Raw genomic sequence first — 26,299 nt, 5'->3', positions numbered from 1 at the left:
CGAGGTCAGGAGATCGAGACCATCCTGGCTAACACGGTGAAACCCCGTCTCTACTAAAAACTACAAAAAACTAGCCGGGCGACGTGGCGGCGCCTGTAGTCCCAGCTACCCGGGAGGCTGAGACAGGAGAATGGCATAAACCCGGGAGGCGGAGCTTGCAGTGAGCTAAGATCCGGCCACAGCATTCCAGCCTCGGTGACAGAGCGAGACTCTGTCTCAAAATAAATAAATAAATAAATGAATAAATAAATAAATAAATAAATAAATAAATAAAACAAAATTTTATATGCATAAAAAGATTGGAAAATATCTTTGAACATTTGAATTATGAGTAATTTTGTTTTTTTCTTTTTTTAACCTTTTTATATATTCTTAATATTCAACAAATTCTGTGTATCATGTCCATAATGAGCAAAACTGAACATATTTTAATTTAACAAAGGAGAACTGATTGCAACATATGGCCAAGGCTATATGCAGAGAGGCGTAGTGTGATGATTGAGAGTATATGCTTTAAAACTCACAGACAGGTGTTTAGTTCCCTCTTTACAACTTAAGAGCCATATAACCTTCAGCAAGTTATTCCATTTTCTCTGCCTCAGTTCTCTTATTGACGCAAAGGAGATAATACTTACTGGGCAGAGCTGTTCTGTGGCTTAAGTGAAATAATGTAGGTAAAATTCTAATCCAACTGTAAGTGCTTAGTGAAAGTACCTGCTTTTATAATGCCAAAATATAAATAGATCTGGTAACAATTTACTGAAATTCATTATTTCTAAGGGGTTACGGCAGAAAGTTTGGGGAATAATTTGTTTCCTGGCTCACCGTCTTCCAGACTGTTGTAAGAATAGTGAAATCCAGCAGGAGGATGCTGGCAGGAAGGCTGACAGGCTTACAGAAGGAACCCCAGGAAAGGTTGCACTCATTAGGGCAAAATGCTGGCATAGGTCATTCATTCACCTATTCATTCAACCAGCAAATAGTTATTATGCATCTACTTCATGCCAGGCATTGGGACTCAACAGCAAGTCAAGCTAGCTGCCTTCCTGGAGCAAGGCGTGCTTCTTCTAATTGGATTGGGGTTTCAAGCCACATAGTTCATGTTGGATTCAGGAGTTAGTCAGGAAACTGATGAAGCACTTCCTAAAGTTAGAGAAAACTTGGCAGAGTGAAGAAAATGATACTTGGTAAGATGATGGGAAGCTCACTTTGCATTTCTCAAATACAAATCCTAAAGCAAGCTTGTCCAACTGGCGGCCCCTGGGCTGCGTGCAGCCCAGAATGGCTTTGAATGTGGCCCAATACAAATTCATAAACTTTCTTACAATGTTCTGAGATTTTTTTTTGTAATTGTTGTTGTTTTTTTTTTTTTTTTTAGCTCATGAGCTGTTGTTAGTGTTAGTGTGTTTTATGTGTGGCCCACAGCAATTCTTCTTCTTCCAGTGTGGCCCAGGGAAGCCAAAAGATTAGACACCCCTGAAGCAAAGACCTCCTTTCAGATTCCCACCTCTGGCAGAACTGGAAACTGCTCATGTCCTTTCTACCCTTATCAGGTTCAGTTCATAAACCGACTTGCTCAATCTGCTGATGAAAAGCCTGATCAGCCTTCTGAAAATGGGTCAGCAAACTATGGCCTATGGGTCAAATCCAGCCCATTGCCTGTTTTCATAAATAAAGTTTTATTGGAACACCACTGTACCCATTCATTTATGGATTATCGATAGCCATTTTTGTGCTAAAATGACAGAGTTGAGTAGTTACAATAGAGAATGTATGGCCCATCAGACCTAAAATATTTACTATCTGGTTCTTTATAGAAACTTTGTCAACCCCTGTTCTAGGTTAGTGGGGTTTGAGAAATGATGTGGAAGGTGACGTCAAGTTCATAATTTTTCCATTCTGTAGTTCCAGGAGCTGTTCCTCTAGAATCCATCCAAGGGGGGCCCTTTGAGGAGAAAATCTACATCCAGTGGAAACCTCCCAATGAGACCAATGGGGTCATCACGCTCTATGAGGTAAGAAGGTCCCTTGTGCTGCATCCATTGGCTTAGCTTTATTCAAGTCACTTCAGCCTGACATTGGTGAATACCCATTCCACTGAAGGTATAAAGGTGAGTAAGATGTGACTTATCAAAAGGTTTCTGACAGTACAGTGGGGGCCAGGCGCGGTGGCTCACTCCTATAATCCCAGCACTTTGGGAAGCCGAGGCGGGTGAATCACCTGAGGTCGGGAGTTCAAGACCAGTCTGACCAACATGGAGAAACCCCATCTCTACTAAAAATACAAAATTAGCCAGGCATGGTGGCACATGCCTGTAATCCCAGCTACTCGGGAGGCTGAGGCAGGAGAATCGCTTGAACCCGGGAGGCAGAGGTTGCGGTGAGCCGAGATTGTGCCATTGCACTCCAGCCTGGGCAAAAAGAGCGAAACTCCATCTCAAAAAATAAATAAATAAATAAATAAAAGAAGACAATACAATGGGGTGCAAACATAATGGTACACAGTGGAACTGTCTTGGTAGCCCCAAGGACAAAGAAATTTGTACATACCATGCATTGAAATGACAGTGGTGACAACTGACTTCATCCACAAAGGAACCAAAACCCAGGGAGTCAGACTGTTCTTATGTAGAAGAGAAGGCCCAGGCCTGGCAAACAGTAGTGAAAGTTCATCTGGGAAACTGCAATACCCACATGATGCTCACTCTACGAATATCGGTCCCTTTGCTTTGAAAAGAATCCCAGAGTTATTCTATGAAACAGGAACACAGGATGCTTGAGATTTAAATTGCTCTGTGTCCAAGGCATATTTTGTCATCCAGGTGATGGTGTCCAAAGCCCCCCTTCCAAGCATTAGCAGGGCCTTACTGTATCAGAGATGAACCAGAACCTACTCAGGCAGGAATGTACCCATCAAGCCAACACAATGTGCCTTCCAGAAAAGTTGCATAAATAAGACAAACTGTATGAATGTTTATTGCAAAACAAAACCAAAAAAAAGTCTCCAACAAAGGTGATATAGCTAAGATTCAAGTACTGGGATGTGAGTAAGATTGAGTCTCCTTCCACCCCTTGTGTTCTTACACATCATAAGATTGTGATACTGGATCAAATGGAAACCCATAGCAATGCAGAGGGAAGGGCATGGATACCAAAGCTGGAATGATGTAGCCTAGTGTCCTAGTAGCTCCACCTTCTCCTGAGTTACCTTTGGTAGCTTCCTCCTCTCTTTAAGCCTCATTTTTCTCATTTGTAAAATAAAGGTGGTAATCACTTCTTCAGGGTTTCCCTAGGGAGTCTGATGAGGGGGAAAGACACAAGCATCCCAGACCAAAATATGTACCACAGGCCCGTGAAGAGACTTAAGCCACTGAGTGCTCATGCAGAAGCATGCATGTATAGGGAGTGGGCTTGGGGGAAGAATATTGCTGCCATAAGGAAAGGTGAGCTCTGGGGAGGAAAGTCAAGGAGTATTTGATGAAGGAAAAGTACTCAAGATTAATCTAACAGACCCACAACTTCTCTAGAGAGTCGTAGATGGTCCTGAGAACTCTGAAGGAGAAGATTATCCAACATGTACAAGGTGCTTAAGAAAACACCTTATCTCACTAAAACTAGCATTCCTCAGGAGAGCTAACATCTTCCTCTTAGAAATTGCAGGGAGCTTGGTGCAGCTCTCAGGATTACCACATGGAAGGCAGAAACAAACATCCATCCCCACCACTTATGAGCTTTCTCAGGCCACACGCTTAGGAGAAGCTTTCTTCCTGGGGAGTACCCTAAGAGGAGGGCAGGTACTCATACCGATACACCTTGCCTAGTACATTTTCAAAACCTCTTTGGGAAAGACAGGGACTGGAAAATTAATTGAAACAAAATCCAATCACTTCAAATCTACATGCTATTCTTTGTAAAGCAGAGACCACAATCACACACACACACATACACAGACACACATACACACACACAACATGTAAATGAAATGAAGATCTGTTGTGCCTGGCAAACTCTTCTTTGTAAAGCAGAAGGAAAGGACCCTTGATTTAGGAAGTTAAATTACTTGGTACTGTTATGTAAAATACGCTCTGTGCCAGATGTTGAAGACTTTTGGAATTCACGGGCCAGTAGCATTTAAAAAGGTTTGGGGGAGTAACCTAGGGTACTTCAACATCTCTTACTTACATCGTTTTATGAAAGACATAATTCCAAAAATATAGAAAGGATATAATTTCAGAATAAAAGTCCATCCTTCAAATTGAATAAATTTATGATGTTTTACTAACTCATGACAGTCACATTAATTTTTCTAATTTTGCGTTGGATAGATGGCAGCTTTGTCATGGAAAAGCCCTGGTCCTTGTACATACCTGCATTTGGAATCCACTAGTGTAGGGTGATGCTGCACGTGGAGTTATGTCTCTGCACAGATTATTCCTTGAGAGTAATATGCTTTTTCCTCTAGTAGGGTGATGCATTAGACTGGATCCTTGAGAGCAATGTACACTTTCCTCTAGTAGGATGATGCAGTAGACTGGATTAGAAATATCATGATTAAAATTCCATGATAAGAAGAAAGAAACAGAGGGAGACCAAGGGTTCAAACACAACTGTGAGTTAGACTCTTTGTTTGAGTAGAACCTCCTGTAATTGAGGCATTATTATATAGTGCACTCTCTGAAGCCCCACGCACAAAGGTGGGTACAGATTAGAGCAGCATGTCCTTCTCACTTCGTGTGAATCCGGTGCCTTGTGGATTTTCAGAGACCAGATGCCAGGGATGTTGGCATTCCCATGGATTCTATGGGAGACAACTATGATGAAAGATACCTTCAAGTAGCTTCTTGGCTGTGACTTGGGCTATAATTGCAGAGAACCACAACCAGAGTATTGTAACTGATTGACTTGTTTGTAAGCATTTGAGGCTACTTTTGGGGAATATGCCAAAATTATTGAGGGATGCTGTAAAGACAGCTAAGGAGGTTATAGATTTAGGCCATTGTATTGTGAGCATAAACATGAGTGTGGTCATGTGTATCAAAAGCTAGTGAGGCCTAAGGAAAGAAAGATGGTGACATTTGAGCCCATATAGCCTGGATCTGAATCCCTGCTCTGACATTTACTTGCTCTGTGACCTTGAGTACATCAAGTGGCCTCTCAGAACCTTAAGTCTTTTATCAGAAAAATCAAGGTAATAATAAAATGGCCTTATAGGATTACTCTGAAGATCCAATTAAATATAGGTTTTGCACAGTGTTTGGCATTTAGAAATAACATTATAAATGTTAGCTGTTATCATTACATAAAAATGAGGAAATTGAGTGCAGAGGGTTAAAATGAAAAGACCAAGGTCATATTATCCAGATGCCAAACCCAGGACTCCTAAATGCAGGTACAGATGTCTTGCCCCTTGCTGCAACTTAGCGTGGTCCATAGACCAGAGGCATTAGCATTACCTGGGAGCTAGTTAGAAATGTAGCAGCTCAGGCCTCTCCAGTTTAACAAGATCCTTGGGTGATTCCTATGGGCATTACGGTTTCAGAAGCACTGTTCTGGAAAATACTACTCTTGAGAAACTTTTGGCAATTGATAGAAGAGTATGTTCTCTTGAGTAGAGAGATGAGAAGTACCTGTTACTCTGCACTCAACCCAATCCAACCCCAGACAGTAAGTAAGAGACCTTGCTTTTAAAAACATTTATAACAAAGCATGTGTTTATGAGGCAATTTACAAATTTAATTAGATGAAACCAATTTGATTTTTTAAATTAGGTTCTAGTTGTAATTTAAAGAGAGAAATTCATAAATTATAAATTACCCTCTCCTGGCCTCAAAAAAGAATATTTTATTACAAAGAAAAATAGGATAATGCAAATGGAAGAGAAATTCAGAATTGTCTGTGGCCTCTTATATACAACCTTAGACTCAGCGAAGTTAAAAGCAGAGAAAAAGAAAGGGAGGGGAAGGAGGGAAGTTTCATTATTATAACTATGTCATTGTTAAATACAGCAGGTCCAAGTAGTTAAGATTAAATTTCCTTCTGCACAAGTCCAAGTTACAACCTCTGGGTGCATCCTTGGACAATTCTGTTCCCCAAAATGTGAGTGGCTTTAAGTTCCATTCTGTCTCCAGTCTTCAGTCCTCTCTTTCTAGTATGAAGGTGTCAGACTATTCTAGACTTCAACTGGGTAAGAATGAAGGGGAAAATAAATCTGTGTCAAAGCCACAAAATCAAAGATTCTACATCATTTTTGAGTTTCTTTGCTGTTTAATTCTTGCCTATAAGCCAGCCAAAGTCTCTGAAGGTAAAGTAGTGATGACATATGAATAAAAACAGCAAGTGCAAAGGCCCTGAGGTGGAAATCACTTAGGCATGTCTTTAAAATACAGTAAAAAGGAGACCAGAGTGACTGGGGCTTCCTGAGCACAGAGGACAGTGATGAGACTGTGTGGGGGAATGGGTGGTTAGGGCCAGGGATGCCAGGACTCCTAGAACTTGCATTTTATCCTGAAAGGAATGGAAAGCCCTAGGAGAGTTCTACACAGAGGAATGAAGGGATCCAATTTATATTCTTAAAAGATCATCCAGCTGTTGTGTGGATAAGAGATGGTGGGCACACAAGCATCTTGGAAACATCTGGAAAATGCACCAGGAGGCAAGGACATTTCCATCATCTATGATATTAAGATGAACTATTTATTAGAAGACCTTGTACCTGGGCAGAAGATGTGAAATCTTTGTTACAGCTGCCTTTTTACTGCTGCTAACCCAGCTTTGACACCCTCTTTTCAGTAATGAGTTCTTATCTTGATAAGCACCCTGGAGCCATGGACCCTTAGATCCTGGGCCCACCTTCCCTGAAAGATGGGTGTCTCACCCTGATCCTATTACTACTCCAGGGCTGTGAAACAGTCTCATTCTGCAGCAGCCTCAGACTCTCTCTCTGCCCACTGAAAGGGGAGCTCAGAATCCTCGTCAGAGCCCTCTGGTTCCGGTGTCATCTGAGCTGCAGCCGGAAATATTAAGATGAATTAGACCATGGCCTCAGATATTTGGGAATTTGCACTTTAGTGGGAGATGCAGAATGCACTTCTATGATCATTCCCGTAACAGAGTGACAGATCATGCACAGATAGAGGCAGCACCAATGGCCTTGTGTCCAGAAACTAGCAGCATTAACATCACTTGCAGGCATGTTAGAGATGCAGAATCTCCGGCCCCAGCCTGGACCCACTGAATCAGAGTCTTCTTAACAAGATCCCCAGGTGATTCGTGTGTACGTTAAAGCATAAAAAGCACTGGTTTAAGAGACATTCTCAAATCTCACAATCTTGCTCTGTACAAGAGGGTGGTAGAAGTGGTAAGGGAATATCAACTGGTCTGGAAAGCTCTGCCTGGTGAATGCATTGTAGTCATTGCATGAATAATGTGATCATTTAATGCACTAAGGAATATTCCTGCTCACCGGAGACCCAAACAGCTGAGTATTTTCATCAGGAATATGGAAATCTTGACATCTGCATAGACTCTTCCAAAACCCTCTTTTGTGTTTGATTAAGGCATCAGGGTTCCCTAATCAGGGTGTGGATGTGCAGAAGGGTGGTGTGGCCTCTCTCATTCTGACTCAGCTCTTGGGAACAACCACAACTCACCAAGAACACAGACCGTCGCAATTGCAGACAGGCACTTATAGCCAGAATGAGGTCACCAAGGGAAGCAATCCAACCAAACAGTTGTCTGAAAACCCTTCAATAAAATCATTCAGAGACAAGCTGTTCAGAGTTCATGGAAAACAGTAATCAATATGTGTTTCAATTCAATTAATTATACTCGTCTTTGTCCAAAAATAAAAATCACACAGTGTGAGGGAATTGGGCCAGAAGATGTTACACTTGCAACTGGGTTAACGAAGTGTGAAAATATTTAAAATTCAGACATACGAAGCCTCCCAGTAAGCCTTTCTGTTTAGCAGTCAAAATCACCAAGTTTCTAATTACAGTGTATAAATCTGAGAAGCTTAAAGGGAATGAGAAGACCCTAATGAGGCAGGAATGGGTGTCTTGATTATGCTAGAGTTGATTGGCATTTATCTTACAAGCTATTCTAGGTGCCTGGCATTCAGAGTTAAATAAAACAGACTTCGCTTCAATAAAACAAGGCGGCATTCCTGTATGGGAGCGCCTTTAAAAGGTACAATAGGTCGGAGGGTTTGTCAATATTTTTTCAGCACACAGATGGTTGGATTCAATCTGAACAAAAAGCACGGGCCCCAGGAATCAACCAGCCATCAGAATGCATTACAAGGAGGTTGGAGCGTCTTCTGAGACAGTTCTGAACAGAACGAAAGCCAACACAGACATGGATGGAGAGAGGGACCAGCTGGGTGGATAGGCTCACAAGGAAGCTCTTAAAGACCAAAGCCCAGAGAAGGTTCGTGGCTCTGTCTGGATGGATGAGTACACTTCCTCCCATCCTTCCACTTTGCTGCACTGACCACTCAGGGCTCACTGACCCCAGACTGGCTCATGACTCTGGTCCACAGAGGAGCAGTGTGGAGAACGGGATGTGGTCCAGATGGGCAGGAGGTAGTCTAGGCAGGAGGAAATCAGCTGGATTGTGACTAATACAGCCTGCAGCAAGAATTTGCATAATTCAAATTGGATCTACGTTAATTAGGACACATGATTTGCATAATGCAGGCCGCTATTGAGTATAACTCGAGCCAGACTGGTAACAAGGAAAAAAGCTCTTGTTTCCTCTAAATTGTTCAAGCCAGAAATGTGAGCGTCATCCATTGCCCACAGCAGCCACACAGCTAATCCACCAGAAAGTTTGATTATTTCTCTTGGCAAAATAGACACAGGTCAGGCTGCATGGCACCATCTCCGCTGCCACATCCAGTTCTGAGCTCCCCCTCAGATGCCTGGAGCATTTCAGTTCCTCCCTGCCCACCCCGCTCCACACTTCACCTGTTCCACATGTCCACACTGCAGCCAGACAGAACATCTTAAGAGATGAGTCTGATCCTATTCCTCATCTGCTTTGGCTTCATCTTAACTTCAAGGTACTGAATGATCTGGCCCCGGCTGCCTCTCTAACTTCACCTGCCACTCCTCTTCCCACCAGTGACTGCAGTCTGGCTCCTTCAGCCTCCTGGCATTTCCCAAGCTCACCCAGTCCCTGGCAGCCCTCACCACTCTGTGTCATTCCTTCTGCCTTTAATACTCTTTACTCTACGTTCCTCGGGACTGGTTCCTTCCTTTTCTTCACCTCCAAGAGGCTTTTTCCCTCCCCTGTCCACTTGATCCAAAACAGGTTCCCCTCTGTTTCCTGTCTTAACAACTTGCTTTCCTTCGTACCATTTCCACAATCTGCACTTGTTTTGTTTGTGTACTTCAGTATCATCCGGCCCCGCAACAGACTTGAACCCTGGTGAAGGCATGGGTCCTGTGTTGGGGAATTTTATGTGTCAAATTGGCTGGACCACGGTTTGACAGACTGGTAGTCAAACCATACTTTGGATGGTTTTGTGAAGGTGTTTTTGGATGAGACTGACATTTGCATGGGTGGAGTTTGAGTAAAGCAGATTGCTCCCCATAACATGGATGAGACTTCATCCCATCAGCTGAAGGTCTGAATAGATGAGAAGACTGAGCTCTCCTGCGTAAGAGGGAATTCCCCAGCCGATCACTTTCAGACTGGAACTGCAACATCAGTTTTACCCTGGTCTCCAGCCTGACAGCATTTGGTTTTAACTAACACACACTGGGCGCGGTGGCTCCCGCCTGTAATCCCAGCACTTTGAGCGGCCGAGGCGGGCGGATCACGAGGTCAGGAGATCGAGACCATCCTGGCTAACACTGTGAAACCCTGTCTCTCCTAAGAATCCAAAAAATTAGCCGGGCGTGGTGGCAGACACCTGTAGTCCCAGCTACTCGGGAGGCTGAGGCAGGAGAATGGCGTGAACCCAGGAGGCAGAGCCTACAGTGAGCTGAGATCGCACCACTGCACTCCAAACTGGGAAACAGAGTGAGACTGTGTCTAAAAAAAAGAAAGAAATAACTAATACAGGCTATATTTATTTTTGCCTTTTAGTGTGTCCCGAGGACCTAAAATAGTAGCTTTCACATAGTATATACTCAATAAATATTCTTTGGATAAATGTATGGATTTATACTTTATCTTAGCAAGGGGTAATGATGATTATTTTAGTCTAACTAATTTAGTTGTTCTCAAGCCTGGCTGAAGATTAGAATCACACCTTGAGATACCTTCTGCTCAATTTTGCTGTGAAGCTAAAACTGCTCTAAAAAATAAAGTCTATTTTGGCCCGTGTGGTGGCTCACATCTGTAATCCCAGCACTGTGGGAGGTTGAGGCGGCTGAATCACGAGGTCAAGAAATTGAGACCATCCTGACCAACATGGTGAAACCCCGTCTTTACCAAAAATACAAAAATTAGCCGGGTGTGGTGGCGCGTGCCTGTAATCCCAGCTACTCGGGAGGCTGAGGCAGGAGAATTGCTTAAACTCAGGAGCCAGAGGTTGCAGTGAGCCAAGATCGCGCCACTGCACTCCAGCCTGGCAATAGAGCGAGACTCTGTCTCAGAAACAAAACAAAAACAAATGAAAAAAAAAATCATACCTTGAGAGCTTGAAACAATGTATAGATAAATAAATAGGCAGCTAGATACCTGAATGAATGAAGGGGTGGATGGATGGGCCTTATTGCCGTCCAAATAAATCAGAATCTCTAGGGGAGGAGGCTCTATCCATGTGCTGTATTTGTTTGTTGTTTTTAAGTTCCTTGAGAATTTCTCAAAAACATCCAAGGTTGGGAAGAAGCATTGCATGAAATGAATCCAATCGGTCTCTGATATGTAATCCTAGCTAAATACCTGCTAAATAAACATGGTCTTGATCCTGGCTTAACCTATCTTCACTCTCACTCTGCCAGACTCCACCTCTATCTGATGTTACGTTACAGCCAACTCACTCATGCACAGGCAGATGCTAAGTGCTAATTATTTTAAGGATTGAATTTAAGAAACATTGGTCTTTTTTCCCTCAAGGTTGCTAAACAGTGTGTGGAGTAACTGAAGACACATAGGGAGGTATCATTATGTCAATATCCCTTTGCGTGTTACTAATGGCATCTTGCAACTCTGATGCCAGAGCCCACGACAGACCTTCCCTTGCAAATCTTTTTCCGTCTGCTGAATAGTAGAAGTCAGTCCTGTTGTGGTTTTCCTTTTTTTTTTTTTTTTTTTTGTGAGATTAAAAAAGACATGCACGCACACAAAACTTAATAGATTTGCCCAGAGGCCTTCCCTAAATCTTAAAAGTCAGGGCCCTGGGATGTCTAGGAGCCATTTTTTCTAGCCCATGGCTCATCATTCAACCTCAATAAGATGTTTCCCCTCCAGAAACTTGAAAAATGCAGCTATCCCTGGTTAGATGCCATATACAGGTCATTTGGGCTGACAGGGAAGCTGACAGGTGTTTCAGTAGAAACAGCTCTGGTTGAAAAGAATGATTTCTGGCACTCAGAGTCTGGAAGGAAAAGAAGTTGTGTTCTGATGTGAGTGACTTGCATTTATGGACGTGGGCCCATTAGAGCTGTTGGTCATCCACTTGTGGTATGTTAGGATTGCCTCTATATTTGCCTTGGGGTGTTTCTTCTTTCCGATTATGACACAGGTACTTGTGATGGAGCCAGGTAACTTGACAGTGGAAATCAACAGATGCGTAGCATGTGTTACCTAAGGACAGCAAACCATGTTCTCCTGCCAGTGAGGTTTTCACAGTAAACATTAATCATTCAGTTCAGCTGTAGAAAACAATAAAGGTTGCTGCATGAAAAATATTCCTGCAGTATGCACATGTGAATACGTATGCCTGTGTTGGTGTGTGTGTATGAGCATATGTTTTCATGAGTTTATGTAGTTGTACACTATCACATGTATACACACATATAATTGTATGTTTGGTGGCATGTCTGTGTGAAGCTTTCATCCTTTGACGTATCCATTTTTCCAATTTCATCCTTAGGATCGTTCTATTTCACTGGAGAGTTAACTGACAGAGATATCAGAGACACAGGGCTATGTCTGTTTTCTCCTGGACTAGAGAGGCCCCTGGTCACCTCATATGCGTGCCATAGTAACATCAGGGGAGAAACTTTATTTCATTTCAGTGGGCTCCCAGCTATTTAACACGAACGTCTGCCATAATTTGTCTCCAGAGTTTTGCTAAAGAACAATGTTGGATTAAAAAAAAATCTCCAGGTTAAGTTTAATCCTATGTATCTACAGGTGTCCTAGGAGAGAGAAGGGAAGGAAATGAAGAGTGAGTTCCGCATTTGTCAGGGCGTGGGCTCTCTTCATGTTTCTTCTCTGGGAGGGAAACTGCATTTTGAGGCACTGCATGTGCGCCCAGAGGCCTTTGTAGGGTGTCCTCCTGTGCACATGGCCACATGGCTAGAGATGGAACTGTCTCTCTGGCTGCTGTGGTCCTCTCCATAAACTGTGCCCAGAGGCAGCGTTTAAGTTGCGAAGTGTCTCTTTAAATGTCAGAAGTTGTTCTCTTTTCATCTCAGATGCTTTACCATGTTACCCTGTTGGAATTCCGCCTAGGCTGAGCAATGCAACATGAATTTGCTGCTTTTAACTGGCTCTTTTGCTTCTGTTTTGGTCAGAACGAAATGAAGAGTGTTTGCATATTTTCATCTGTCATCAGGACATTTGGAGCCTCTGTTCTGAAGTCTCTGGAGGCTGGAATTCAAATTTGTGATTCGTTGCTTACCTTTTCACTAGCTCAGGAGCTAGCAGGTGGCTTTTCTCCCCTCACCTTAAGTCAATGGGCATTTTTTTTTTTTTTTTTTGACTGCTTTTCCTTACTCTTTACCAAGAGAAAAGTAATTCCTTAAAACTGACACCCAAGTATGAGATCTTGGTCTACCTCATTATGGTTTCAATATGTACATACGTACATACATACATACCAGGTCTCCAGGGTCCTTCAAAATGGCATAAAGAAAGGTCACTGCTTTCTTTTTTTTTTTTTTTTTTTTTTTTTTGAGAAGGAGTCTCGCTCTGTCACCCAGGCTGGAGTGCAGTGGCCAGATCTCAGCTCACTGCAAACTCTGCCTCCCGGGTTTACGCCATTCTCCTGCCTCAGCCTCCCGAGTAGCTGGGACTACAGGCGCCCGCCACCTCGCCCGGCTAGTTTTTTGTATTTTTTTTAGTAGAGACGGGGTTTCACCGTGTTAGCCAGGATGGTCTCGATCTCCTGACCTCGTGATCCGCCCGCCTCGGCCTCCCAAAGTGCTGGGATTACAGGCTTGAGCCACCGCGCCCGGCCCACTGCTTTCTTATTCTGTTTTATTTTATGCATGTTTTTAACATGTGTGTATTGCTGCACATCAAATAGTGGGTTGTGCAAACAGTAAATTGAAGGTTGACGTTTGGTTAGACATTGCAGAGTGTGCTTGAACTAGTGAGTTTCTTTCCCAACCTGGGCCTCAGTTTCCACATTTGTGGCTTAGGAGGCTTGGACCAGGGAGATTCAAGAACTACTTTCTGCTATGAACTATCACTTAGATGCCCAAAATGAGGTTCATCTCACTCCTAGTTTCATGAAACTCTTTCCGTATTGGTTTGTGCATGAATCTCTTTTCTTTTTTTTTATTCATTCATTTTTCAATAACACACCAACTAAAAGACAACCAGAATGTTGACAGCATCTAACATTTACTTATGATCTACATAAGCACATTTGTATCTGCTCATTCACATCTCCCCATCCTGTCTTCCTGACTCCTCCACTCTTCTGAATCTTGAATATAATTCCTGTATATTTTATATAGTTTTGCTACTTGTATGAATTTCTTACAAACATATTGTTTTATTAGTGTTTTAATTTGAACAAAGGATTTTAAGTTGTGTATAAACTTTTGGGACATTTTTATTCCATATTGTATTGCAAATGTTCATCCCCATGGATGAGTACAGCTGTAGTCCATTCATCTTGACTGCTGTCTAATACTCCATTGCATCAAGATACTACAAAACTTTCACCCATGATCCTTTCTTAGATATTGGGGTTGCTTCCAGAATGTTGCCTTTATCAACAGTGATGAAATGAGCATCCTTGTACATACCTTCTCCTGTATATGTGCAAGGTTTTGTCTTGAATTTCTATCTAGAAACTAGGTCATATGGTAAATGAATGTTAAGTTTTACAAAAATATTCCAAACTCTTTCCCAAACTGGTTGCACTAATTTACACTCATGCCAACAAATTGTGAATGCCTATGATTTCAAACCCTCTCCAACACTGGTGGTGTCAAGATTCTTCATTTTGACTAAATAAATATAAAATGGCATCTTGTTGTTGTCTTGCTTTGTATTCCCTCAATTATTAATAAGTTGAATATTGTGTTTCATTTTCTGTGGGATACCTGTTCATGTCTTTTGGCTACTTTTCTACTGGGTTATATGCTCTTTTCTTTATTGATATGTAATAGTTTTAAAATATACTTTCGATAATGTTTTCCCAGTTTCAAATGTAATTTGCTGTTTTTACTTCTTCTAATGTATCTTTGAAAAACAAAAGTCCTTAATTATAGCCAATTGTTTCAGTCTTTGTTTATATAGTTAACACATTTTGTGTCCTTAAGAAATTCTTCCCTAAACCAAGGTGAGAAAGATGTTTGCCTGTATTTCTGCTAAAAGTTGTATAGTTTTGCTCCTGAAATTTAAGTTTTTGATCTATCTACAATTAATTTTTGCATAGGATGAGAGATGGAGTGAAAAAATTATTTTTTTCTGACATTGGTAAACACTTGATCCAAGTCCTTTTAATAGTCTCTTCTTCCCTGCTCTACCAGGCCATATCTGACTTATGCCAAAATGTCTTATATGCATGAGTTTTTTTCTGAGCTCTCTATTCTACTGGCCTCCATGCACCATAACCATGCATAGTCATATTTATTACAGCTTCACGGTGTCCTAATCTCTGGTAGAGAAGATTCCTCCTCCTCATACTTGTTCAGCAATATCTTGGTTATTCTTGCCCTTGGCTCTTTCATTTTAGTATCTACTTATCAAGTTTAATGAAAACATCTGTTGTTGTTTTTTTTATTAGAATTGCCTTGAATATATAGAACAATATGTGGGTAATTGACATCTTTATGGTATTCAATTTCTGTGTATTTATTTAGGTTTTCTTTAATGTCTCTCATAGTTTTATTACCTTACTTTTAGAGCTATTGCATTTCACATAAAATCCAAACTGCTACCTTAGGTCTGAAAGACTTGCACCTCCCATTCTCTTTTTTCCTCTGGTCTCACTGGCCTTGTTTTACGGTCCTCCGGCATGCCAGGGTCCCCTGGCTCAGGCTTATTGCACGCAGAGTTCCTAACTGCCAGAAAGCTCTTTCACTTCCTCTTCCGTGGCCAACCCATTCTCCTACTACAGGTATCGATGTCAATGCTACCACCTCAGAAGGGCCCTGCCTAATAGCCTTCAGGTAGGACTTTGCCCACTCACCACTGTCTCTACCATCGCTTCCCATTTTTGAATAACATGGACCACAGTTCACAATTATTACTTATTTCTTTATGAACATGTATCCTTATATTGTAAGTGCCAAGGGATACACATTTATAAACAAAGGGACTCACAATGTAGGGATACACATTTACCAGCAAGTATGTGTGTATAAATACACACACACACTCCTAGATATACACATAGCTCATCTCTGGAAAGAATTCAGTACCCTGCATAGTACCTGGATCACAATAGGGTCTCAAATTTGGCGGTGCTTTTTTTCTTTTTTTTTTTTTTTTTTTTCTTTTTTTTTCTTTGAGATGCATTCTTACTCTGTCACCCAGGCTGGAGTGCAGTGATGCAATCTCAGCTTACTGCAGCCTCCACGTCCTGGGTTCAAGCGATTCTTATGCCTCAGCCTCCTGAGTAGCTAGAATTACAGTCACATCCCACCACGCTTGGCTATTTTTTTATTCTTATTTTTAATAGAAATGGGGTTTCGCCTTGTTGGCCAGGCTGATCTCGGACTCCTGACCTCAAGTGATCCACATGCCTTGGCCTCCCAAAGTGCTGGGATTACAGGCATGAGCCACTGTGCCTGGCCTCTTTCTTTTTTTCTTATGAAGATGGGAGAGGTTCCCTTTGATGGCTTGGGTAGAGTAACAGTTAGAAGTAACTCTTAGCATCCATTATTCCATATATATGACCTTATAGAACCATCCAAAATCATAAAATTATGTCCCAAGTCTTATAATAATCTCTAATAGACTATATGAGGTTCCATTGACCAATGAGTTTATACTTAACTCATAGAATTAATTTGCTAAAGTATAAACTTGTCAAGGTTAAAGATCTGTATTCACAGGTATATCCCCGGTGCCTAGAATAGATCCTGGCACGAAGTAGGGTTCGATAAATATTTATTTAATAAATAAAAATGCATTCCAAACTTGAGTCAAGGTTAAGGCAACAGCTGTAAGAGATATTCAAATATTGATATCCCTGTGACTGCTTGATTTTTAAAAAGAATTTAGTCTTCATTAAGTGTTAGTGACAATATAACAATATTATATAATGTTCGTAAAATAGGGAGTGGAAATAACACACTAGCCATCTTCATGTGGGTTTATTTTCTTTCTAGTTCTTGTGCATTTGCAACAGCTTTGAAGTGGTTATGGTGACTTTTTTTTTTTAATTTTCACTATGCCCAACATATTCTCGTTTCTATGTAATCTATTTAGCTATTCCATTTAATGGCTCTCCATTCCCCTGAACATATGGACCATACTTTACTTTCAAATCAGTTTATTCAGGATGTGTTGATTGATCTTACTAGAATGTTAGATATAATTTTGCGGGTATGATAAGAGTGAACTGGATCTCTTTAAGCAGCTGGTTAGGAGAGTTTGAATTTCTGCTTTCCTTTTCCCTCTCAATAGATTTTTCAGTAGCAGGCAGTGGCATTCACATGCGTTCCATTGATTGTAGAACTGTGGTCTAAATAATAGCTCACTCTGTTCAATAGACATGGATCTAATGGAGGAGAGTCAAATGGTACATACACATTTGGATGGGATCCATAAACTCGAGGTTAGAAATGGTGGTCCTGTTTTCCTCCTTGTTTTAAAACTTGAATTTCAGTTTGCTTATTTCCTAGCAGAGGGAGATGAATGTAGGGCAAGTGTGTGCCCCCACTTCTCCCTTATACCATGATGGACATCAGTAACCAATCAGGGGATGCTCTTCCACTGTACTCCAGCATGGCCTCAGAATCCCTCTCATCATGGCACAGCACTGCAGCTGGACAGAATGGGGTTAGCCGGTAAGGTGTATCCTGCCTGCTGTCTCTGGCCTCTTCTCAGAAGGTTGATAGGGGGATAGGCGAAGCTCTGCCCTCACTTATCGGTTTGTCCTACAGAGTCTGTATTTATGGTAATTTGGTAATTTCTGGATTATTTTCTCTACAGTATAAGCATGTTGCAGTTTCCAGTCCTTTTCACAACAGTTGTAATCCTAGTGGACTCTGTTGCAGTATCTGCAGGGACGTCAGTATTATGGGCCAACAAGAAGATAAAGCAGATGGTGTGAGGTTCTGGGGAAACTTCCCACACACTGTATCCCCCATCGGCAGCTGGGTTTCCATTTGCCAGTAGATTAAAGCAAAGTCCAGACATGTCAGTGTCAGAGTTCCACCCATCTCATGACTGGACTCAACATGGTGAGTCAAGAGTGTTAATAGAAAAGCCAAACTTTGCAAAATATTTTAAATAGGTTTATTCTGAGCCAATATGAGTGATCATGGCCTGGGAAAACAGTCTCAGGAGATCCTGAGAAAGCGTGCCCAAGACAGTCGGATTACAGTTTGGTTTTATACATTTTAGCATGGCAAGATTTACAGGCAAAGACAAAAATCAGTACATGGAAGGTATATATTAGTTTGGCCCCAAATGGCAAGACATCCTGAAGTGAGGGTTTATATGTTGTAGGTGGATTCAGATATTTTTTAATTTGTAATCGGTTGAAGGAGTAAGTCTCTGTCTAAAACTTGGAATCAGCAGAAAGGAATGTTTTCAGTTAAGATAAAGATGCTATGTAGCAGGATTGATGGCCTGCAGGTGTGACTTAACCCTTGCTTTACATGGCTTTAGGCCTCGTTCATAATTTGGTGTTGTATTGCCACAAAGAGTCTGTTTTAGCATTAATGCCAGTCCACTGTGCCTAAAATCCAAAAGGAGGGGATGTAATAAGGTGTGACTTCCTTTCCCCCATGCCCATAATTCCGGTTTTCAGGTTTCTCTGGGGTCCCCTTGACCAAGAAGGCATCTGTTCAGTTGGTTGGGAGCTCAGGATTTTACTTTTAGTTTACAAAAGTACCAAAGGTACTGGAAGTGAAAACAAGCAGCGGGCTCAGGTCTCTGAGGATCAGCCTAGTTACAGCAAGACCCTGGCCTATGTGTGGAGGTGCAGAGAATGCGTCAAGATTCTTGCAAGCAGGTTTGTTTCAGCAGCCTCCCAGGAAGGGCTGTGTTAGGCACACTGGTGCCATGATGTTCTCCAGGCTCCTGGGTATCAAGCCCTAAGTGAGGCTTAAACTGAGATTATCTAGGAAGACATGGGGAAGATGGGAACTGAGAATGGCTTGGGCATCTCCCTTCTCTCATAGCTGTTTTGTCTCTTAACAAGATAGAATTAGTTCTACTCTCTCCTGGTCCTATGAGCCATGCCCCTGAAGACTAGCCCTTCACTCCCAGCAGCAGCCATGCTGTCAGCTGCAATGCCTAAAGGGCCTGTGTGTCCTTTCCCACCTACTGTATAAATGTTCTATCTGCTATTGTGAGAGGCAGTTCTTTTTGATGATGCTTACCTGTGTTACCACTTGGATAAAGAGACCAGGGCTATAGAAGCCTTCCTGAAAAAGATGCCAGAGGTGAGAGAGTCTATATTAGAGCAAGTCCTCTAGAGAGTCTTCATGACCGAAGGGCAGAACCGCAGGAAGACAAGGCCATGTGCAGAGGTCTCAAGATTGCGTAGGAACTCTCGTTAAAGGATCTTGTATGTACAGTAGGCTCTGTGCTCTCCCCACCAACAAATGCATTCTGTTATCTTAGTCTTCCTTGGCCAATTTTTATAACAATATTACAGAATGTTTGGATATCAGAGAAAAAGATCACCTATAATCTGCTCTTCTACCACAGTGCTTATTTTGCCTTGTATTTTTATCTTTGTTAATATGCACACATCTTTTACCTAACTATAATTACAAAAAATTTGCTATTGTAATTTTTCATTAAGTGTTTAATCGCAATCATGATGCCTTTATAGAACCATGGAAATAGCTCATCTTTTTTAATGACTGCGTAATTGTCCATTGAGTGTATATACTGTAGTTTTCTTATCCATTCCTCTATTTTTTATATATTTGATAACACTGTGATAAACTTCATGTTTATGGTGGCATTGCATCATGGTGGAAAGAACATGACCTTCAGATCTGATTCACCTGGATTCAAATCCTGGAACTGACATTGCGTGGGTGGCTGACTTTTGGGCAAATTAACCCCTGAAATTGAATGATCTTAATGGCTTAATTTAATAAAATTGTGTGTGGGTGAAGCAATATTAAGCCTGCAATTCAGGAATATTATACGAAATCAAAATATATTATAGTCCTAGCTGTCCAGTATCCATTCAATGTCAAAGCTCATTTTCTTCCTTCTCTGTTTAGAGTATTTGTATATTAGTCACTCCCACCCCCACCACACACACAAACATGAAATTACTGGGTTGAATGAATACTTTTGTAACTCTTGCCACATGTTGCCAAATTGCACTGCAAATAGATCTCACCTGTGTGAGTGTGTGTTTTGAGTATTATTTTGAGTTTTTATGCCAGTCACCATGTCTGGGAAGAAGGCCTTTGGCAGCCCACCAGAGATTTATGTCAGCTTTCATGATACTCTCAGAGCAGGCTGATATGTGAAAAGTTTATCGTGCATGTTGGCAGATCCATTTGCACTGTCTAAGGACATGCTGGAGACACTCTTGCCTCATCAGTTCCTGTTCACTCCCTTTCGCCTTTGCCCTTCAATAGCAAGTAGAGTGCCTGGTCCCCAGTCATCTCCCAGAGGGTCCTGGAAGCCCCATGAGAACTCTGAATTGAAGGACTCACCAGTCAGGTTTCTACAGGTCCTGCCACCAACTTTATGATACATCACCAAGGGGAAAGCCCTTCCATGGCCTCTGTTAGCCTACCTGCAAAAGAGGAGGTTGAGGCAGCTGGCCTTTCAAACTGAACCTTTCTGTGTTCTTCTGTTATCAGCATCCCCTGGGAGCTTGTTAGAAATGTGCTATCTCTGTCCCCACCCCAGGTCTACTGAGTCAGGGTCTGCATGTTACAGAATCCCCAGGTTGTCTCTGTGCATGTTAAAATTCAGCAAGTACAGTACTGAGTTGTCTGCAGGCCAGGCTTTCCCATCATTCCAGGAACATTTACTGGAGCCTCAGTTTTGGAACCAGTCTCTCCCTAAACCGTGCTCTTACTACGTTAGGATTTCCTTACCCTGCAGTGAAATTCCCCTTGCCCAGTTATGTCTATGGACCATGAACCGTGGACCATGGACCGTGGACCGTGGTGACATTTCTCGTGGGTCAGTGTCAGAGAAATCAACATTTCTCTCCCTAAAGAGACCAAAATTGTTTTGCTAAAATACAGATTATACCAGACACTGTGCCATTTAAAATCCTTATAAATCCCAACAGCTCTGAGGATAAAAGCTAACCTCTTCTTTAACTTGGCCAACAGTTTCCTCCATGACTGACTCAGCCCTTGCAGGCTTGCCCAGTGCCCTCTCCTGCTTTTCCATCCCCACTTCCAAATCCACAGGCTTTACATTACGGCCACACTACACTCCCCTTGCTGTCTTTTCCGGCTTCCTCCTTTCTTGCCTCCTCAGCACCCTGCTCAAGGGTTCTTTGGGGCATATTTTGTCCCTCTGCACCACCTGGATGAGGGGTTCCCACTTGTTATTTTATAATAGGATTTATTCCCCCATACTGTGATTGTGGATTTCTACATCCGTCTACAACTTGGCTCAGAATTCTTAGACTTCCCCAAATGCATTTTGTACATTGCTGAGCTCCCAGGACCTGGCATGGGATAGGTCATCCATGAATGGCGGTGGTGCTGCCACCTGCCCTTTCTTTCTCCAGGTCTTCCCTACACCCTTCTCTGCCTGCTCCCTGGCACAGGAGATTGAGTCTCAGACATCACGGTGTTGCCTTGCCTTCTGTTCATCCGAAAGAGCGCCTTGCAGGGGATGAGGGGAGAGGGAGGAGACCAAGGGAGGGGGTGTTGACTGCTGCAGCTTTTTCTCCTCCAGAAAGGTCACAGTTCCTTCCAAGGTGACCTTCCAGGTTCTGGGACCTGCTCCCTCCTGGTTCTGGGACCTGCTCCCTCCTCCACCCGGCCCACCCTCACTTACTTAGTTCACTCCTCCACTATGCCTCTGCCCTGATTCCCTCAACCAGCTCATAGCATTGTAAATAGTGCCTTTAGTCAATTCTCCTTGAATTATCTGTCTATTTCCTGTTAGAATCCCATGGAGACTCCATTATCATTACCATGTATCACTCATTGTGTACTTTGTTTCAGCCCTTCAAGGTAAGGATCACTATCCCCATTTAATACTGAGGCTTAGAGGAAGGAAGTTACTTGCCTGAGATGACCTGACTAGTAAACAAAACCTAGATTCCTACTAAGTGTGAATACAAAGCTTGCCCACTTAACTAGTTAGCTACAGTGCCTTTTCCAAAGGCCCTCAATAAATGATGGTGAAATTAACCTGAATTTCCCAATCATGATCAATCCACCTGATTAGAGTGGCCATAAGCTTGCAGATGTAGGGTGGGGAGGAGTAAAGGCGCAGTTTTGGAATGAAGAGGGTGACTGAGGTCTGGATCTAGCCTTGGCTTGGAAACCATCTAATCTATATTGTGTCCCCCAAGCTTGAATTGTCAAATCCTTGAGGAGGGGTGCCCTGTCAGTATTGGAGGAACAAGGCTTGTGTGGGGAAATGAGTGGGAAAAAACAGATGGGAATAGTTGAGTTTCATGCCCATAGTGAAGGTGACTTCGTCATCATGATTGTATTTGCAAATTCCATCCAACCTGAACATTCCTGCAACTGAATAGACATATTCAGAGCCCCATCCTTCCCCTCCTGTGAAGCTGAGTGGCATGCTTGACCTGATGGCTTTGAGAGGACTCTGACACATATTTCTGACACAAATAGGCACTGTCTGGTGTGTCAGTATCAAAGGAAAATTGCAAATGGCAAATTGGGCTAATATTTTTCATTACTGGAAAAAAGTTTCCCATACCAAGTCAACTTTGAAAAAAAGAATTCTCTCTCTTACATCTGTGCAGAAATGTCAAAGTGGACAGGGCTCTCTGTAAACAAGAACCATGACAGTTCATGAAGTTTCTCACTTTCAAATTAATAATTATTTAAAAAGAAAAATAAGAAACCTAACCTGGGCCACCTGGATGACTGCTTCTATAACCGCAATGCAGATGGGAGAACCCCATGACTCTAAGTGGTAGTCATTGACTACTCTAAGTGGTAGTCAATGACTCTAAGTGGTAGTCTAAGATGGTCAAGGTAGCATTTCTCCAACTGTAATCTATGGAACCTTTTGGCATGAGGTGTCCACACATTTATGCCCGGGGATGGCCATAGTCTGAATGTGTATGTGTTCCCTCAAAATTCTTACGATAAAATCTAATTCCCAATGTAGTGGTATCAAGAGGTGGGACTTCTGGGAGATGATAAAATGCTTGGATGTTTGGGAGGAGTCTGCCCTTATTAATGGGGTTAGTGCTGTTATAAAAGATGCTGGAGGGAGCTTGTTCACCCCTTCTGCCATGTTAAGACACAGCTAGAAGGCGCCACCTACGAGGAACAAAACGTCACTAGACTCTGAATCTGTGGGCACCTTGATCTTGGATTTCCCAACCTCAATTGTGAGCAATAAGTTGCCCTTTTTATAAGTTACCCAGTCTATGGCAATTTGTTATAGCAGCCCAAACTAAGACAGATTTTATAAGTTTTACAGATTTGCAGGCTAACAAGTTTTTAAGTTTGAGAAACACTCAAAAGGATGAAAGACCTTTCCTTTTTGTGTATTCTTTAACTCCCGTGGTACTTTTTAACCTCAATAGAGTATTGCCATGCAGTAGGTGCCAAATAGACTGTTAGAGAAAGAAAAGAATGGGAGAAAAGAGGAGGGATGGATTTTACATTCTAAATCAATGGCTTTCAAATCTGACTGAACTTTCAAAGCTCTGGAGGCTTAAAAGACAGGCAGATCCAAATTCTTCTAAAGCTACTGAATCAGAAACTTCAGGGGTGGGGCCAGGAAATATTTATAAATGGAGCCCAGAGGAGTCTCTTGTGCCACTATGTTTGAGAGCTACTGTGGCAAATCTGTCTGCACTGACCTCTGCCCTCCTACCTTCGCCCTGGTTAGGATCTCAATTTCTCAGGACTCCTGCGTCCATCACCTGCTGGCTTCCACTGGTCCTCTCTCCAAGATTCACCCTCCACATCAGCCATCTGACCAACTTACTGAAACAAGAGAGTTCCCTGACCCCCCCTTGCAATAGGGGTGTGACTCATCTGTTCAGCCACTATGCACATTCAAACCCCTTACGGGAAGGCGAACATACAGAGAGGCAGGTGCAGGAGCCGGGGCTAGCACTTTTGGGCTCTGGCCCCACAGCAGCATCTAGGGGTAGGCACCTGCAACTCCAAAAACCTCAGTGGGCATGCTACAGTGCTCTTTTAGCTCTGCCATCTGCAGACAGCTTAAGTGTTAACCAATTCAATGCCGTCTTGGTATCTGGGTTCTTGTCTGGTGTCCAGGAAGAATCAGTTCACACATGGACTTGAAGGATGGTAAAGGTGGGAGTCTTATTGTGTGGTGGAGGTGGCTCTCAGCAGGATGGATGGGGAGCTGGAAAGGGGTTGGAGTGGGAAGATGATATCCCCCTGGATTTTGGTCATCCAGCAGCTGATTTCCTCTCTGAACATCCCCAGCTGAACTCCTCTTGATGTTTGGATGCTCCTTCCCTTCTCTCCTCCGCCATTCCATTCTGTTACTCTTCTTCCCTTCTGTTTATCTGCTTGTAGAACCTGGGGTTTGGGTTTTATATGGGTACAGGATGGGGAAGTGTGGTGAGCCAGAGGCCACATTGGGGCATGAAAGCAGGAATGCCTGTTCCCATTTAGGGCTGGGGGTTTCCAGGCTTCAGGGTGGGGGTTTTGCCAGGGAACCACTCTCTTCTACCCAGTATTTCCCTGATTCCTGTCCGTATCACTATGAAACACACAGACCCTGCAAACACAGACAACTTTCAAGAACCACACAACTCTTTAATCCAGCATTTGGGTGCCCCTGGACTCCTCGTGACCTCTTTAGCTTGCTTTCTGATCATCTGCTTTTTCCACCTCTATGTTCTGGCAGCACCAAACTTCTTATCGACAGCCCCATCCAGAAGCCGCTCTTTACCTTTGTACTTTTTTGCATATTGATACACTGATTTGCCTTCAAGGCCTCCCTCTCTCATCCACTGGCTGTTTGCTGGGATAATGTCTTCTTGCCTCAATCATCTCAGTCATTACCTCTCTTTTACCCCAGCTTTATTGAACTGTACTTGACAAATAAAAATTGTATCTGTTTAGGGTGTGCAACATACATATACATTGTGAAGTGATTACCACAATCAATCTAATTAACATATCCATCCCCTCACGTAGTTACGGTATTGTTCATGGTGAGAGCACTTAAAATAAGCTCTCTTAGCAAATTAAAAGTATACAATACAATATTATTAACTATGGTCACCATGCTGTAGATTAGATCCCCTGAACTTATTCATCTTGCATAACTGAACCTTTGCACCCATTGATCAAGGTCTCCCCATTTTCTTCACCCCTAGTTTGGAGGACATTATGGTAAGTGAAATAAGCCAGGTACAGAAAGACAAATATTGCATGATTTCACTTACATTTGGAACTTAAAAAGTCAAACTTATAAATGCAGAGAGTAGAATGGGCATTACCTCTTTTCAAAGAGATTTTTTTCTCACCTCCTTTAACTTGTTTACATGTATGCATCGCCCCTCATGTAATATTCTGGAGTATTTCTGTCATTGCAATGACTGCATTGCATTATAGTAATCTTTGTATGGGTGTGCCTGTATGCATCTCACACTCCAGGCAAGGATTTCGTCTTGTTCATCAGTGCTTCCCAGACATCTAGAAGAGTACCAAGGACAGAGTGGATGCATAGTGACTGTTTGAGTAATACCTAACCCAAATTACTCATAATACATAACTCGTAAATACAGAATTGTCCTTTATTCCCCTCCCAAATCAACCTATCCCATTTTAGCTGAGCAGTAAATTCCGTAATGTCAAAGAAATATGGAAAACAAAAAGCATTGATTGTTTTCTTTTTCCACATACTTTTGTCAGCCTTGTCTATTTGCTTAAATCCATCTTTTTCCATGCGTACGTCAGAGAGGTAACTCTCTTTAACAGGATTCTTACTGGAACCATCTCCCTGCGTAACACCTTGATGGCATCCTAGATTCCCTCCTGCATTCTTGTCTTGGGAAGAAAGATGTTGCTAAGGACTGTTTTATATTTGTGTTCTCACCTGACAAAAAGATATGCCCATGGCTGCTATGGCAAAGTCTATTTCACAGTGCCCAGGAGCACTGCAATTTGCTGTAATTTCACTGCACTTGGTGTGGTCTGAGGGCTGCTACATCCATCCTCATAGACAGTGACTTCCAATTACACCAGCTAATTGTACTAAACTTGAGCTACTTGTGTAGATGAGTAAATCATTCCCAAATTCGGCACAGGGAAGCTCATCTTATGAGCTTTTAAGGTTTAAGGTTTAAGGTTTTCAAGGCACAGCAAGCCTCCTCAGAGAAGTATCCCTCAGTTTGAGAGTGAGAGGCAGGTGGAAGCTGTTTGCTACCAGCTCTGGTGTTTTCTGCCCAAGGCTCTGGGATCCGCTGGTGGGAAACTTACAGTTTGACCCATAGGGGTCCTAGGATAACAATGCCCTTGGAGTAACCTTGAAAGCTGCAATCTGGGCTTTGTTAAGTTTCTGTCAGTAAATTAGGAGTAGTTTTTGCACAGAGAAAGTGCACCTGTGACATTGGATTTCAGCTGGG

At 42.4% G+C, this 26,299-nt stretch overlaps 1 protein-coding gene across 1 annotated transcript in view; it reads left to right on the top strand.

Annotated features, from left to right (window-relative positions):
* The window catches only part of PTPRT (protein tyrosine phosphatase receptor type T), an 812,457-nt gene that overhangs the window by 438,274 nt on the left and 347,884 nt on the right, over nt 1-26,299 (top strand). The window contains exon 9 of the mRNA XM_030915349.1: nt 1,906-2,015. Within this exon, the coding sequence (XP_030771209.1) occupies nt 1,906-2,015 (110 nt within the window). The remainder of the gene's footprint in view (nt 1-1,905; nt 2,016-26,299) is intronic.

Source organism: Rhinopithecus roxellana, chromosome 13, assembly GCF_007565055.1.
Source record: "Rhinopithecus roxellana isolate Shanxi Qingling chromosome 13, ASM756505v1, whole genome shotgun sequence".
Taxonomy (NCBI): domain Eukaryota; kingdom Metazoa; phylum Chordata; class Mammalia; order Primates; family Cercopithecidae; genus Rhinopithecus; species Rhinopithecus roxellana.
The sequence above is the reverse complement of the archived record's forward strand: the minus strand, read 5'-3'. Positions and strand labels throughout refer to the sequence as shown.